At 32.6% G+C, this 16,838-nt stretch overlaps 4 protein-coding genes across 6 annotated transcripts in view; 3 read left to right on the top strand and 1 right to left on the bottom strand.

The window, feature by feature from the left end:
* The first annotated feature begins 202 nt into the window (after positions 1–202).
* Positions 203–1,441, top strand: LOC105225335 (uncharacterized). Its single transcript, XM_011203738.4, has 3 exons — positions 203–521; positions 597–720; positions 783–1,441. The coding sequence occupies exons 1-3, from the start codon at positions 220–222 to the stop codon at positions 1,182–1,184; spliced, it is 828 nt and encodes a 275-aa protein (XP_011202040.2). The 5' UTR covers positions 203–219; the 3' UTR covers positions 1,185–1,441.
* Positions 1,442–1,921: 480 nt separating this feature from the next.
* On the top strand, positions 1,922–4,283 carry LOC105225334 (zinc finger protein 595). 2 transcript variants are annotated; one of them, XM_049446952.1, is made up of 5 exons: positions 1,949–2,086; positions 2,336–2,466; positions 2,523–3,400; positions 3,611–3,908; positions 3,973–4,283. In XM_049446952.1, the coding sequence occupies exons 2-5, from the start codon at positions 2,344–2,346 to the stop codon at positions 4,153–4,155; spliced, it is 1,482 nt and encodes a 493-aa protein (XP_049302909.1). In that variant the 5' UTR covers positions 1,949–2,086; positions 2,336–2,343; the 3' UTR covers positions 4,156–4,283. The 2 variants fall into 2 exon arrangements, with proteins under 2 accessions (XP_049302869.1, XP_049302909.1); XM_049446912.1 differs by having other exon boundaries at positions 1,922–2,466.
* A 422-nt stretch (positions 4,284–4,705) lies between these two features.
* LOC105225333 (prolactin regulatory element-binding protein) lies at positions 4,706–9,742 on the bottom strand. Its single transcript, XM_011203735.4, has 6 exons — positions 9,589–9,742; positions 6,492–7,078; positions 5,885–6,426; positions 5,410–5,824; positions 5,183–5,345; positions 4,706–5,119 (listed from the first exon to the last, which is right to left on the bottom strand). Exons 2-6 carry the CDS (start codon positions 6,630–6,632, stop codon positions 5,034–5,036), a joined length of 1,347 nt encoding a protein of 448 aa, XP_011202037.2. The 5' UTR covers positions 6,633–7,078; positions 9,589–9,742; the 3' UTR covers positions 4,706–5,033.
* Positions 9,743–14,537: 4,795 nt separating this feature from the next.
* The window catches only part of LOC105225332 (stathmin), a 221,960-nt gene continuing 219,659 nt past the window's right edge, over positions 14,538–16,838 (top strand). The window contains exons 1-2 of one of the 2 annotated variants that reach the window (XM_011203733.4): positions 14,538–14,924; positions 15,851–16,141. In XM_011203733.4, the coding sequence (XP_011202035.1) occupies positions 16,078–16,141 (64 nt within the window). In that variant the 5' untranslated portion in view covers positions 14,538–14,924; positions 15,851–16,077. The remainder of the gene's footprint in view (positions 14,925–15,850; positions 16,142–16,838) is intronic. The other variant, XM_029549795.2, reaches the window with a different exon arrangement.

Genomic DNA, 16,838 nt, shown 5'->3' with positions numbered 1-16,838 from the left:
TAAATTTTCAAGAGTAGTCTTAATGTTTTCGGAGTGCTCTGAACAAATATGAAAAATATTCTGGTTATTTTGGCTTGGCAATGCTCTTTTAGTAAAATTTTAGTGACATTTGTTTATTTTGTTGTGTTATGAGCGTATTCCACAAACATAATTATTTTTAACAATATATTTCTAGCAAATATAACAAAATTGTACATGCTTAAACAGTTATAGCACAAGATGAGCAATTGCGACATGGAGATAATCGACGAAAACCAGCCACCGGCTCAATCGCAAAACACATCAACAACCACCGGCGAGGACACCGAAGTAGTACCAAAACATCTTCGATCACGATACTGGAACAGTTGGGAAGAGATGCGTTTGGTGGAATTATGGAGACTTCATAGCAATGAAGTGACGACCTTAAAGACAAATATACCCATTTTCCGTACAATATCAGAGGGTATGCGAGAATATGGTTTTTTTGTCAACGCACAGGAAGTGCGGCGTAAAATAAACAGTTTTAAAAATAAATACATGTTAGTATTAATATATTATATATATGATTTTTAAATAATTTAATAGTTATTACTTTGCATGCTCGTATTTTATAGCGCCGAACGACGTCGTTTGGAAATGGAAGAAAAAGATAAAGAAAGCCACTGGAGACTATACCCACTGATACACTGCCTCTTAGCGCCTCGCCAAAAAAACCAACTGCTTACTCATCAACAACTGGTATGTAAAAGGCAATAACTTATATCATTAACCAAACAATAAAGAATACGTTTATTTCATAGATAATAGAGCGACTATTTGCAAAGATACCATTAGAATTGATAAACAAAGAGTTGCCTATTACGGAAATGCAAACCACAAAAATAATACAAAAGCCAGCTGCGTTTATGGCAAACTCCGCAGAACAGTCAGCTTTACCAACACAGCTACGTGGTCAACTAAGATACCATCCATATGCCAGAGCAAACGGCGACGCCAGCTTTTTATTGCGACACAATTTTACCAAGGAAAGGCTGACACAAATACGTGTCGACAATAGTATACTATCCGATCAGCGCGATGCCGCCTTGAAACAGCTAAAATCTGAAGAACGTTCATTTAGGGCGTTGGAGAGTTTTCTTATGAGTTGGCAAAAGAAGCACGAAGTTGTTTTACAACGTTTACAATGTACGAATGGAAACTGAAAAAGTGGCTGCGATATTGCTCCGAATGTTCTTGTTGAAATACACACACATATGATTGGTTTTTCATGTTTGTTTTGGTTTAAGGTGCGCGTAAAGTTTTTTTTTTTCAAAATATAGTCGTCTACTTAACTTATATAATATATTTATAGCTTAGTAAGTAATTTTAAATGGTCATATTATTTGTGTGAATTCATTGAATAATTTGTGTAATTGCTTTTTCTTCAACTAAAAACAAAAACATCTGTATTACTGTATAATTGTTTATTATTTAATCATCAGCAACTTAAGTTTTTCGTATCTTTCATACAATGAGATATAGCATACATATAATTAAAAAATATATTTTATGGTATTACGGTTTTCAACTCTATACCAGTGGGATTTACCATTCAAACGACAGTCGGATCCGGATTTTTATTCAGCCAAGGATATCAACTCGGCATAATTCTGCCGCTATATTTTCCATATTACTAGTTGAACTTTCGATAAGAGTGCAACACCCTGTTAAACTTTGATAATGCTGATTTTGGAAGAACTGGAATCAGCGGCTTGTTGTAAACAAATCATTTTGGTGTTGTTTTTGGGGTTTCCTTGCACAACTTCTGTCACTTGAAATTTTGAACGTAATGGTTCATTCACATACAACTTTCGCTTCACTTAGCTTCAGACATTTGCTTTGACAGCAAAATTCGATGCATGCTTTTTTATAAGTTCGTTCTCATCTAGAAACGATTGCAACTGTCAAAATGTAAAGTAATAAAAATGAAAGTAAACATGAAATTTTAATATATTTTATGAAATATTTTGTGATGTGATGCATAATAGGTTTATTTTCAATTGAACATGATTAAAAGCAGTTTTAATTGCGAGCCAACAAGCTTAATTCCTTTTATTGATCATTTGTAAGACCAAAAGTCAGTTATTTGATTATACCATAAAATTATAAAAAAATTTGAATATAATCGTTATAAATATTGGGTGTTTTATTTAAATGCCTAAAAATTATTATTATGTCCAATCTGGCTACAATGGAAAATGGTATAAAAAACACAAATTTCGAGGCGCTCATCAAGGCTTTATCACTGCTAATCGGGTTATTTTCAGCAGAGATAAAGTTTTCAGCGATTTATCGCTGTTTGTTTATATTTTAGCCATTAAAATGTTTGATGAGACATGTTGTTTACTATGCCTAAAAAGGTCAAAGGATCAAATGGATTTGGACTCCAAAGAAGGTGTCGACTTGACTGGACGTGAAGTGATTGAATTGCATTTTAAGGATGAGGTGCGTAATTTTTATAGATTTCCACTTTTTATATACATTTTATTTATTTTATTCAGCTGGATATGATGTCTCAATTTGAAATGAAATTCATTTGTAGACATTGTTGGAATTTAGTAGAAACATTTCATAAATTTTATGAAAATGTGAAACAAGTGCACAAAAAAGCAACGTACGCTCTCAAAAGCGTAACTTTCGAAACGGATAGTTTTGAAATAAAAGAAGAAATCATGTCTAATGACGACACACAAGTTGATCCACTTACGGAATATAAAATTAAAGTTGAAGAATTTATGTTACCCGCCTCAACTAGTCACACAGACATATGTAATCCACCTGAAATTGTTTCTGAAGACTTAGAGATTAAAGATGAGCCTTTAATCGAAGAATGTATGGATAATTCTATGTCATCGTACGAGTATAGTTTAGACTCTGAAGAATTGGAGAGTGAGAATGAAGACGATAGACACTCAAAACGAAAGTCTCGTAAAATAAATCAAAGAAAAAGCGTTAGTAAGAAATCTGCGGAATTAGATGAATATATTGCAAAGAAAAATTTTAAATTTACTTGTTGCATTTGTCAAATTCCATTAGAAGACTTCACACATTTGAAAAACCATTTCAGTGAAGCACATCAAATGAGTGGTTATGTGCTATGTTGTGGTAAAAAAATACGTCAACGTGGTTTATTAATTGATCATATAAATTTCCATGAAGATCCCGATTATTTCAAATGTAAACATTGCGGAAAGCGAATGACGGAGCGACGTTGCATCGATCTTCATCTTCAGTATGTGCACGGCAATCGGGAACGTGTTCATCGCTGTACAATTTGTTCTAAAGCATTTTTTCGTGCATCTTGTTTGAAACAGCATTATAATAATATACACGTTACAGAAGACCAAAAAACAGTACCGTGCTTAGAATGTGGTAAAACGTAAGTACGTTAGATAGTTAAAACAAGAAAAAAACGTCAATTCGGTTTCACTGAGGTTATAACAGCCTTCCAGTTTTTCATACAAGTATTAGATATTGATCGATCAGTTAGCTTAGTAGCAATATGCTTTTTAATAAATCGGCTAAGCTCATGTTGATCATGTAAACTACTCCTATATACTTGGTTGATATTATTTCATAATTCTTTCAGCTTCCCAGACGACATTCAATTAGGAAAACACATGCGTCTAATCCATGTTGGTGTTCCGGGAAAATTAATAAAGTGTGATCTATGTGAAACTGCGGTCAAAACAAAATATGGCTTAGCACGTCATATGAAAACAATGCACACGGAAGAGTATCAAACTCCACGCACCTGCCCAATTTGTTCTAAAGTGTCACCGTCTCTGCAAGCTCATCGTGAACACATAAAGTATATGCATTCCTTGCAAAGAAAACATGAATGCAAATTATGCGACAAAGCTTTTAAACGAATTACCAGTTTTAAAGTGAGTTATAAGTTTGTGTATATATTTTTGTTAATTACATCATTTTCCATATTTAAAATTGCAGGAACATATGGCAACCCATACCGGAGAAGCTTTATATACCTGTAGTTATTGTCCAAAGACTTTCAAATCGAATGGCAATATGTATTCTCATCAAAAGAAGAAACACGCGAAGGAGTGGGCTGAACAGACCGCGTTGAAGAAAAGCTTAGCGGTACCTTTAAGGCAGGCTGTCGAAGCTGACTAATGTAACAAATTTGATGGGAAAAGCGTTAAGTTATTTAATAATTATTTTTTTTAATGATTGTGATTTAGAACCATTTATTTGCATTTTTCGGAAAATAAAATGTGGTGTTTAATTTGAACGCTTTTTTTTAAGCAGTTGAGACTAGAATTTTTTTTTTAATATTATTTAATAATGTGGAAACGTTGTTCCATCGTGTAACGCCCCATTTTTTCAACACTTCTACTTCACACATACATAGGAGTTGAAACTAAAAAGAAATTTGTTTAATATTTTTAGCCTTTTCACCAGCAAGAACTAAATTGATTTATTTTGATTTTTTGTTTACAAATTTTCAGATGTTTTTTATATGTAAAATTTTCGTTTTTAAGGTTAGCAAAACCAATGAAACTTTGCAAGTTCGAAATGCCAGTTGAATTGCCTCAACTTCAACCGAGTGGAGTTGTAAATCGAAATAGTTGTAATAATCAGTGGCCGCGGTGCTATTGACAAATGACAATGAAATGCTTCAACGTTAGCCGTGTTAACTAAAATAGCATCAACTGTTACACCGTTTATTGTTTTTTTTTTTATTTTTGATAAGGCTAACTAGTGAAAGCACTTGAACTTAATTAAATATGATTACGTATACACTTAAGTTTTGTTATGTGCAAATGGAATACAAATAACTGTACAAAAAATACAACTTAATTTGAACGAGAATTTAACAAAACAAAAAAGTATACGCTATTATGTTTTATTTTCTGCTGCTTATTCTGGACTGTAAGCACTTATTATTTAGTAACGATTTGCCGACTTATTGTTTTTAGTTAACGAATTTTTAACTTCCACGTAATGCTATGTTTATTTCACTTAATTAAATGCCACACACTGTTATACATTTAAATGCCTATATATGAGCACAATGCAAAGGCGCCAAACAGCACGACAATAATGAGCAATATTGCCACCCAAGCGGGTATTGTGCCTAAAACGAAAAAGAAAACAACAAATCATTAAAATATAATTACAAAATTCAATAAGTACTTACGTCGCTGCGGCAAACTGTGAATGCATACTTTATTGTCCACGGAAATTGAAAGAACCGCCGCCTCAGTATCGCTTGAAATTGGCGGTCCTTCTTCGTTTGTAATCGGTAAGAATTGTAAACCAGTGACGAACATCGAATGTGCGTTCGGTATGTGCAGAACACGCTATAAATAAGAAAAATGTTCAATAAATCAAATCACAAGCACTTTCAATTTGATTTTACTTTACCTGTAAACTAAAGGCAATATAAATGGAAACACTACCCGAAAACATAGTGCCCACAGCTACAAAGCGACCATCGTCACGCACAGCCAATGACGCTAAGCTTTCGTCTACTTGCACAGCACTTCGTAGCTGCCCACTAATGCAATCCCATTGCTGTAGAAAACCACGCTGCTTGCCCACCTTACCCAGTGGGTTCGTAATTGTGAAAAGTCGATATTTATCACGTTGCGCCTCAATGGTACCGTACCGGCAGCGCTTATATAGGTACTTGCCGCCTTCGGGTGTAGTCCATTTCAGTTGGTGATGTTGCTTCATAGTTGCCAAGTCCCACACTAAACCCTGACCATCTTTCGAAATAGTTACAATATACTTAGAGTCTGGACTAAAATCAATATCATCAATTTCCTTGTTGTGTGACCTAATTATTAACGGGAATCATACATTAAAAATTGTATTTATCAGATGGTACATGACTTACGCTATGTCGCTGCGCTGCACCATTTGTGGAAATGTCCAAACACGCAAGTGGCCGTCTGTGCCGCCAGTTGCCATCAAACGGCCATTCGGACTAATGCGTACTACCCTCTGGAGCGGTTCAGTTGTTAGAAAATCTGTTTGCACTGAATCAGCTGCTTTAATATCAAAACGTATACGTTTCAAATTGGCATTTTGGTCGCCTGTCTTCTTGCTGGCACCCGTAGCATGTCCGTTTGGTAGATCCTGCACGCCAGATGCCTGTGCCACACGCCTACGTACACCATTTTCATTACCATGTTCCGCTGTACTATTACTTCTTGGTCGCCTTTCGTCTGCTTCTGTTGCCGATTCCTCTTGACCCTCATAAACTATACGTGGATTAACAAAATATAATTGACAGTGTGATTCTTGTCCGGCGCACAGGTATGAACGTCGCCCATCGTTACGCACAGCAAAGTTCATAACTACGTTGGCGCCTGTCTCATGTCGCACAACCTCTTCCGCGCAGAAGTGCGTGCCGTTGTGGTAGATCTCGTAGATTTCCTGCCAATAAAATTAATCCTTTACTAACTTTATTATTATTATTTTTTTAATTTTAAAGTACTCACAAAGCCATTTGCTACACCTGTTTTAGCTGAGCCACCACCTCCTGCCACAAGTACGTGTCGACTGGTTAGCATTTCAACTGCATATAGCGGAAAATTTACTCGAGCCAACAAACCATCGCTAGGTCGTCGTGTGGGTGCCATTTTTATTCAGTGGTTAACTGTTTTTAATATTCTTACAAGTATATTGTCTGGAATTTACGTTTACAAGTTTGGCTTCCTGCACTTTGCTCCAGCTGCTGATGATGGCCACTCTTTCGTTGTTTCGAGCACTCTTTTGTATTTATTATTGTAGTTGTTGTTACTTTATCTCGCCTTGTTTTAGCATAAATTTGTCGGCCTTCCTTGATCGCAAATCTTACTCAGACTTCAAAACGAGATTCTTTCATGGAAATACTTGGGTTTAACAGCATAAAAGTTATGTACGAGTATAATGAACCTTTCACACCACACTATTTATTGATTATATTATTATTTAATTAATAATTCACTATATTTATTTAGTTTTTCTCTCATCGACTAGTTCAGCTGTGAAAGTTCCACGTACTCGTATCTCTTCTCCGTAATTTGTAGCTGACAGCTGTGCAGTGCTGCCATAGTGTTAAAAGCAAACTCATAAAATTAGAGAAAAAACACTTTAACGACTGGTAAATTTTTATGAAATTTTTTATATCGAATTTAAAAATAGTTTTAGTATTTATTTGCGTTTGTTTAGAAAATTGTATCTGCTATTAAGGCAAGTTATGCAGGCTTTTACCTTTAGTTGTAAAGGAACGGAGCCAATAGCTGTCGATAAAGTAGTGCACAACGTTACTGCAGTTCAAACAATTATTCAATTAATTATTACTTCAAACAAGTTTATGTGATTGAATTAATAGAAATAATTAGTATAATAATAATCATAATATTTAGATTTAATTGTTTAAGCCCGAATATTATAATTTTGTCTATGTTCTAAAACTATGGAAGTTACAGAAAAGTTATCTACGCTGTAATACATTCCAAATCATTTGGATCACAAGACAAGGCGCATCCGCCTGACGTCTAAGCACTTCCGCTACCAGCATTTTCAGGTATTATTTGAGAAGAGGGATAACGGAAAGAGCGTGAAACATGAGTCTAATGAACTAATGCCTTATTTCCATAATATTTAACCAAAACCGAAAAATGCCTCTTCCTTCTGCGTAATGAGGAACCTCACATTTTTCTTTCCTCCGACAGCGGGGTAGCGCATAACAAACGAAAGTTATTATTGTAATGTCACCACTATCTCATAGTATTGTCGCACCACATCCAGGGCTATAAAAAATCAGTACTGCAAGGCGAACAAGAACTCGTGAAAACAACTTGTTGTGCCATATTGAGGTTATGTTTTAACCGCAGTAGCAGACAAAAAAAGTAAGTGCCCTCACCATAAATTGAACAGTAGTTGTATATAGTTGGAACGTCTTCTTATCAAATGTATTATGGATGCATATTATGGACGGAGACGTAACGTTGTACGCATATAAAACATGCGACATTTTTATGTTCAATTTTATGCGAAACATTTCCTCGGAAAAACTTTAACGAACTTCCATTATTGGTGGAATGGGCGTGAATTAGTAAGTATGTGTCTACAAGTACACATGTATGTATGCAATCTATAAAGCATCGGCTAGCATCACTTTGCCACACCAACGACACTAATACAGGTAGTAAAACATGAACAGCTTTTGTAAGCTTTACGTGCTTGCTCGAGCGTCTATCAGCTTTTGTGGGAGGACTACACATAACCTCCCACCACTCGTGCTTGTCCAACTCCCTAGCGGTATATATTTGCCGGCCGTGCGCCGGTTTTATATGCGCGTTCATTTCAGTGACGTAAAATTTTGTACATTTTTATCTTAGAGACTTCTTTTTTGTGGCGTCTAGTAAGCGTAAGTGCGTAACGAAGTTGAAAGGTGGATAAGGAAATGCATAAAAATAAGAAAATACATTTTTTATAACCACAAATTTAAGCTAAGCTAATTGAAATTGATTTTGACGTTGAAGTTTAAAGACTTTAGGTTTTCCACGTTACACTTCTATCTTTTGTTTTTATAATTCTTAGTGTATTTAAAAAAATCACTTGCTAAAGTATGTAAAATTCCAAACTACTATGATTAACACACGCTTAACACGGCTTAAATTTTATATAAAAATAATTATTATGATCTAAACGCACTTATACATATTTATTAACATTACATCTTTCTTCCTCATTCCTCTCCTTTTAGAAAGCATCCGAAAAACAAGCAGTCAATCAAGTAAAAAAAAACGAAAAAGCGTGTTCAACCATATAAGGGCACACCAGTCTGATTCATACAGAACTTCGACTTTTTATAGCGAAAAAAGTCATAATAAAGCACAAAAATCCAGCTTCATTTGTGCAACACGTAAGTACAACCGGCTCCTTTGCAATCGTGTGTGCATTGCCCACACAGTGTCGAACTTTGAACGTCATCTCAGTGACATTCGTAAAGCAAACAAGTTGGAACATGTGCCATATATGGTTGGTTGTCACCAAAAACACCCAAGAGCAGTTAATATTTCTTATTTTTGAACGCATTATGCTTAAATGCTGTGTACTTAAAAATGAGTACCAAGGCAGATAAAGCAGAAGAATTCGTGGCAAAATAATTTTTTTTTTATTTAAAGACAGGTATTGCACATATGTATATGTACATACTTATGTATGAGTAGTCAAACTCTGCTTGGTCTGCTACATTTCTAAAAGCATTCAGTTTGGCTCATAATCTAAATTCTAATTGTGTTTGCGTGAAAATTTATAATTTATAAACATTTGTTGCTTTTGTTTCTTTTTTGCAAAATGACAAAAAAAATATATACATATATACACACATATAATATAATAAATTTTGAATTTTGCTTCAGCAAATACAATATTAAATAAGGTAAACAAACACAGCTGTTAAAGTAAACATCAACTGCAGGGTCGTAATGGCGCTACAAAAATATTTTTTATTTCATTAAGTTTTATAATTAAAAAAAAATATAAAGCTTATTATAATTATAATATGATATTGGTACTGTATTACAACAACAATAACAAACTTACCTTTTAAATACCTTCTTTTTCATATTAAAAGCTTTTAATTAGAAATTTCCTCGTTTGCAGCACAACGTCCACATGAAATTGGGTTATGTGGTACCATCAGCAACTAACCGGCCAATAACCAATTAGAAAAGCAACAGCAACCGCTTATAACGATGAATAGTAACTAAAAGGCGAAATTGGCGAACTTGGCGAACTTGGCTGGAGGTGCAAAGAATGTAGCGATCATGCATATAAAATTTATATTTTTTATTTATATTATAAATAAATAACAACACATAACAACTTGAATTGGTTTGTATATGTACATATATATATGTGCATATGTTGTGTTCTCTAACTAAACTAGGTACAAATGCACCTACTGCTCTAAGAACTCCCACTCAATGAGTATTTTATTATATATGTATGTGCATATGAATGTGTATATGTATCTATGTATACATGCATGATTCGGTTTAATAAATGACCGAATGGCTTTAATATTTTTATTACAAAGCTTTAATATGAATTTAAACTCAAAAAAATCCAAAAAAAAAATTAAAAAAATAAAAATAAAAATTATTACAGGTAATCACCGAAGAATTTTGAATTTTGACAAAATGATGTTCTCATCTTCATTTAATCTAATGATTTTGAAAGTTTTTCTTTTTGTATTTTATTTTTTTTTTACACTTGCAATCAAATCTGAATATTTTCGATTTGATCAAATATTTACTATATAAAGCGATTTTTATAAAACTTTTGTCGAACTAATCAAAAGTATTAATAATTATTGAAGTAAAAGTAATGAAGCTAGACGCCTAGAGGCCTAAACACCAATACTTTTATTACCATTTCCGGTTACTTTTCCAGCAGAAAATTCTATTTTACAACCGTCACTGTTCAACTATAGCTAACTAACTTTTCACTGCCTTCTCTTTGCATCTCTAAGTTCACTGGACTATATTGCGGCGGCGAGTTCAGGTTCAAAATCGTGTGGGATGTCAAAGAACTTTTTCTTTTTTTCTTTCTTTAATAGAAATTACTTATGTTTGTTGTTGTTGTTGGTAGTCTTGTTATCTGTCTTCAGTTTTTCTTACTGCTTTTTGTTTTTATTTTGAATTCATTTAATTGGTTTATTGTTGCTACAAGCGATTGCTGTGCGGGTTATCTGTTGCCCTCAGTTGATCTACTTTACAAGATTGTAGTTAAGTGGAACACTTTTTTCGTGAATCGGAGATTTGTATGAGTTATTACTTATATTTTTTGGAAGTATATGTATATATATAACTACATACATTGTAAACATACTTACTGCATATTTATTTATATGAAGTGTATCGCCTTAACTGGCATTAAGTGAATTTGTTGGTCAGCACGCGATGTGGTTGTGAGTTTTTTAATTAAACTATTTTGGATTTAATTTTAAAAAATCAAGTCTTATTTTTCATTTTGGGATTAATTTTATCAATTTACATTGTTTTGAAATTCGAAAATTTCTCGAAAAAATCCACATGTTTGATATTAAAAATTAGAATTTTCAATGTTAATTCTAATTTTGGGATTAAAATTTTAAATTTATGCTTATGACTGAAAATTTAAAATTTAAAAAATATTTTTTTAATCTAAATATTTAAATAAAAAAAATATTTTTCAAACTGAACGCTGAAAAAGAATAAAAAAAAATTCTCAATTTTAATTATAATTTTGGGATTAAAATTTTAATTTTATGTTTTTATTTTAATTTATGGCTGAAAATTTAAAATTAAAAAAATAGTTTTTTAATCTAATAATTTAAATAATATAATAATTTTCAAATTAAAAACTGAAATGTTAAATCAATTAATTTTTAATGCATAATTTGCAATTCTTTTTTATGCTTGAAAAGAATGTTGCTCAAAAAAAAATATATTTCTTGTTTTTTCTCCAAAAAATATTTTTTTTTTGTAATTGAAAAATAATTTCTTGTAACTTTTTCAAAGAAAATTTTTTAGTATAATACATATTTTAATATATTTTTAATAATCATTATTTCGGACCAATTAATAATTAATATAATTTTAACTTTACTCTAACCTATAAAAGTGAAAACTTGACACTTTCTTAAAAAAATGCAATTATTTGGCGAGCAACTTGTTTTGTGACATATGAATTACTTTATATAAAATGTATTTGTATAAAATTGGCAGCATAACACTACTTGCCACAACAACAAATCAAGTTTGATTTAAGTGACACAAACCCGATGTATGGGCGAATGGTGATGTCTGTCTGAACTGTAACTAAAATTTATGCGTAGCCAAAGCACGACTAACGGGTTTAAATGTCAAAAAAATAAAAAATAAAAATTAAAAAAAAAAAATTAAAAAGATAAAAATAAAAAAAAATAAATAAAAATAAAAAACGTTACGTTTACAATGTGAACCAGTTGTACATAAAAAAAATTAACTAAAAATATTTTGAAAATATATTCATTATATTCACCGTACCATTTTTTGTCTTACATTTTCCAGTTTTTTAATTTTTATTGCCAAGTTCAATAATAATACGATATTTACTGCAAATTGAAGACATTCCACACAATAAAATGCTGTTTGAAAAGATGATGCAGTCAACCGCGGCGGCTTACTAATGCATTTCGATGAAATAATAAAAAATAACATATTCCGCTTTTGTTGTGAACGCTTTTCCATAACAGTCTTTTCATTTGTTCCGCCTTGATTTTTTATTATTTTTCGTGAGCTCGCTTGAACAAGTCATTGTACTAGTACGTCACGTTTTGTAATGAAAATTGTTTACCGCTAATATATTTTTATTGCCACAACAACTATAAAATCCCGTTTGGTGTGATTAACGCCACTACTGCTACCTATTAAAGTCGATTAAAATGTCAAATTGCTTGTGAAAATTATTAAGTGATAAATTGCTATAATGGGAGGCACTAAATGACATATTCATACATACATATGTTGATATACATATACATATACTGTGTATATAAAGATACACAGCTAAATGAGTGTGAAAATTATATATGTACATATACCATATGTACGTAGTATGTATTTAATTTATTTATATCCACCCACAAAACTCAAATTCTAACGTCTATCAAATGATTATGACTTCATTCATCTCCACCTCTACTGCTTGTAACACAGAAATCAAGTATCATGAATGCGTTTATATATTTATATACATACATACATATGCATGTATTAGTAAAGAAAATAAAATAAAAGTAGGTAGCCCGACAATTATTGCGGTCGCAAAGGCTAATCAGACATCACCCAAAAACAAAGAAAAACTAGCATGAAATTGGGACTAATTGGAGAATACGTTGATTTGATTTTGTTGTTGCGCTATTTTTTTCAATATTTTTTTCTTTCATCTCTTGGCGGCGTTTTTGCAATTTTCGCAATTTATTTTGCACAAAACTAGTTTGTATGCCCACTTCTACACACACATGCATGCCGCCAATACACCTTTGTCATTTTATAAACAATTCAAAAGCACACTCACCTCAGCTGAGCATTGTGAGATGATTCAACAATATAATTTTCATTTTATTTGCTTTAAGCAACAAATTTAAATTTTGCACTACCTTATCGACACGTTTTAAAATAATTTCCGTTAGACAGTTACAATTTTAAAATGCTCTTTAAAAATTTCTCATTTTTTGTTGTTCGGTAAAAGCAAATCCCTCTCACAATATGCTGCGCTCTTTGCTCTTCTTGACTTTGAAATTGCTGCTCATTTGCTTTTGATTTTCAGCTGTTTGGTTTTGTATTTTTGTTTATTTACTTAAAGCTGCGCGACAGCAGGCGAAGTTGAAGATCAACGAGTTGCCACTCTCGTGCATTATAAATCTCATAATGCATAATGGCTAATTTCACAATTAAATGTTTAAGAAATCAGACCGATTACAATTTTTATTTTAATTGCTGTACATTTCATATTTTGAGTTGTTTTAGTTTGTATGTATCTCGTTTAGAACAGTTTTAAACACGAAAGCTTACTGCCCAATAACTTCACATCCACTTGTGTGGCAGCACTAAAGTCTTTGCGGTTTGTATCTCGCTTATTACACGCAGCAACTTTTGTCTCGGCAACTCTTGGTTTATAGGCGAGGGGGCGACGAGGAGAGGAGAATCGCGCCGAGTTTCCAGTGTTCAGCAACTCGCTTTGTGTTCTCATTCGTAGCAGTTCGCTGCGACGTTTTTCGGCATTCGTGTTCTTTCTTTCGTAGTACATAGTTGCATTTGAGTATATTTTTTTTTAAATTAATATTTGGAATATATTTAAAAAATTTAATTTCATCTTTTGGCAAGTAATTTGCAAATATGTATACAGATATACATAATATAATATAAATATTTTAGAAAATGGAGTATGACGAAAAAATCGAATTAATTAAAGATATTGTGAAATGTATGGAGAAAGCCATACAAATTGATTCAGACGATAGTGAAAAGGGTGACATATGTATGTGAAAGTCTGTCATATAATCTTTGTTTTAATTTTGAATTATAAATAAAATGTATTTCTTAATTGTCAGAACTGATTAATATATGTGATAGAGTGGCCCAAATACCCATAAGGAAAAAGAAACGACAATGGGTTAAAGTAAAGAGTAGACAATGGGTTAAAGTAAAGTGAAAGAAATTGAGAAAAAAACTCGAACAGAGTTGCGCAACACAAGTTGCTCGTGTGAAGGTAATGGGCGACAGCAAAAGAGAATCGCCCGAGAATTAGCAACTTTTGTCGCCTCGTGTAATAATAGACTATGCATCATTTTTCATACACTTGTTTTTGTTGTTTGATGGCTTTGTTTCCCTCAAGTTCGCCGCTCAATACAAACTCCTTTTATTTTGACTTTTCTGCTGTATTTTGTTGTTGTAGTTGTGCTTTTGTAATTTTTGCCATCTTCTACTCATATAAAATGTCTGCGCAGCGTACTCTTGAAAATTACTTTGTGTTTGAATTTGTGCTCGTTCATTAGTGCATCGATTTCTTTCGCCGGTTATTTTACCAAGTTACAAGCCTATTTTATTGAGCAAAGTTCTTAATTAAACAATCTAATTTGCTAAAATATTTATCGGTTTGCATAGCGTTGATCGCCTTAAATAAAAAAGACACTGCCTTAAGTGCATAGTTTCTGTGAAATTATTAAAAGCTGTGCAAGAAAACGAGAAAGACTCTCTGTAAGAACAATTTGCAAAGTGCTGCAGGATTGATTGCAAGAGAATTTAGTGATCTGCATATTTTGTGGTGTTTTTAAGGAAAAGTGTTATAAAAACATTTTTGTATTTTGTGGAATTTTCCAATTGGATTAAGCTCATCATTTGCTATATTCGGTAAGTACGAGTGGGCTGCAGACAGCCATTTTGCAGCATAGCTGTGTAAAAAGTGCAGTTCAATTAGTGCGAAATAGAAGTGATTCGCATATTATAACCATTAGTATAAAATGTAATTTTATGTATTATATTACGAAAATAGCGAATTTTAAGCCTATGTTTACTACGTGTGGGTATATAATATATTTGAAAGTATTATCGGCTTCTGCCGTCGTTTACCATTATTTAGGTGAAAAAACAAATAATTCTGGTTTTATTGTCCTTTTTAGCACCTACTCGTAGAGTTTTCCAATAAGAAAACCAGTTTGTCAACCAGCTCAACTTCTTTTCTTTCGCCTCCTCAAAAAATTAAAGTTATGATTTGTGGTTTAATGTTGTAAATATTTTACACTTCCTTATTATTCTTCATATTTCATGTTCGTTGGCTATTTATATACAAACTTTTAAGCGATCTCGACTTCCAAGCTGAGAACAGCTGGTTTATTACAACGATCCATTGTTTTTGTTCTTTGTTTATTTCCTCTCCATATAAGTATGTATGTATGTCTCTATATACTTAGTGTTAATGTCGTTGTGCACTGAAGTGGAGTTGCTACCTATGCCATTGTTTGCCACTTTGTTTCAACTGCTTCTGTGTTCATGGGCATAACAGCCGATGGCGTTGACGGGCATGCCTCAAAAACGCTGTACAACTCGGAACAAAGAGCAGCAATAATGATCGCACACTTGGCATATTAATTGTTTGCCTAGTGCTTTTTTTAAAAAGGAATAACAACAATATATTTATACGCTGAATAGGATATATTTAGTAGAATAAGGATAAATGATGAATTAATTAATGAAATATATTTATATGTTCCATACAATTTAGTTCAACGCATGTAAATATAATATATAATTTGTAATTTATTTCTTTCCCATTTCAGCAAGTTTTTACCTGGAAAATACATCATCGCTCGGTACACTTTGAAACATCCAGTTGATTTACAAAATTATTCGTTGCATAAATTCAAAAAATCTATAAAAGACAATTTAACTTCAAAAAAATAATTAAAATAAAAACTAATATTCTTATAATAGGCGTATATTTTTAAATTAAAATCGGTTTTGCACGCTCTTTAATATCAAAATAAAAACATCTAAACAATACAACATGGTGCATCCAGCTGAAAACACTACAACCGCTGCCGCTGAACTAACAGCTGCTGAAAAAGAAGGTATGTAAGTCGTCTTGTACATATTCAAAATTTCAAAAATATCTGAGTACGATATACATATGTATGTATGTACATATGTATGTAAATTGCTTAAGCGCTGCGGTTCCAAAAGCAGTTAAAAGTAGCGAGAAAAGCCAAAAAAGAAAATATATTCGGAGAAATGTGATGAGGAATTCTTCAATAGTCACCAGCTGCAAAAAAGTTATATGCTTTTATTGGCTCTCAAACATGTTTGACACAAATTTTGAGCATTTTCGTATTTATTCAACCGCAATTGTCATGCGTGGCTGTGTCTCAAACGCAAATGCAACTTTTTTGAGTTAAATAACTGAAACTGTGTATGCATTTTATACTTCCAAGAAGCGCAGTAGAATTTATCAAGCATTGCATTGGGCTTGAGTTATTGTTAAAAATAAATTGTCATATGGATGACTTTAGACGATCCACCTACGTACATACTTACATAGTATATATCTATAGTATATATTCATAGAATTGCATACTTTATGTATCCGTACATACATACTTATGTATGTATGTCGCACCCATTGCTGTGATTTTGCATTTTTTGTAGTGGGCTGGTACACAGCTACCCCAGAGTTTTGAAAATGGCTTTTGTGCTCCAAAGCCGCTATTACGCTTTATCCCTATTCTAATTCGCGCAGTTACCCAGTTTGAATGGAAAATATGTATGTAA

This window comes from Bactrocera dorsalis, chromosome 1 (assembly GCF_023373825.1).
Source record: "Bactrocera dorsalis isolate Fly_Bdor chromosome 1, ASM2337382v1, whole genome shotgun sequence".
Lineage (NCBI taxonomy): Eukaryota > Metazoa > Arthropoda > Insecta > Diptera > Tephritidae > Bactrocera > Bactrocera dorsalis.
The sequence above is the reverse complement of the archived record's forward strand: the minus strand, read 5'-3'. Positions and strand labels throughout refer to the sequence as shown.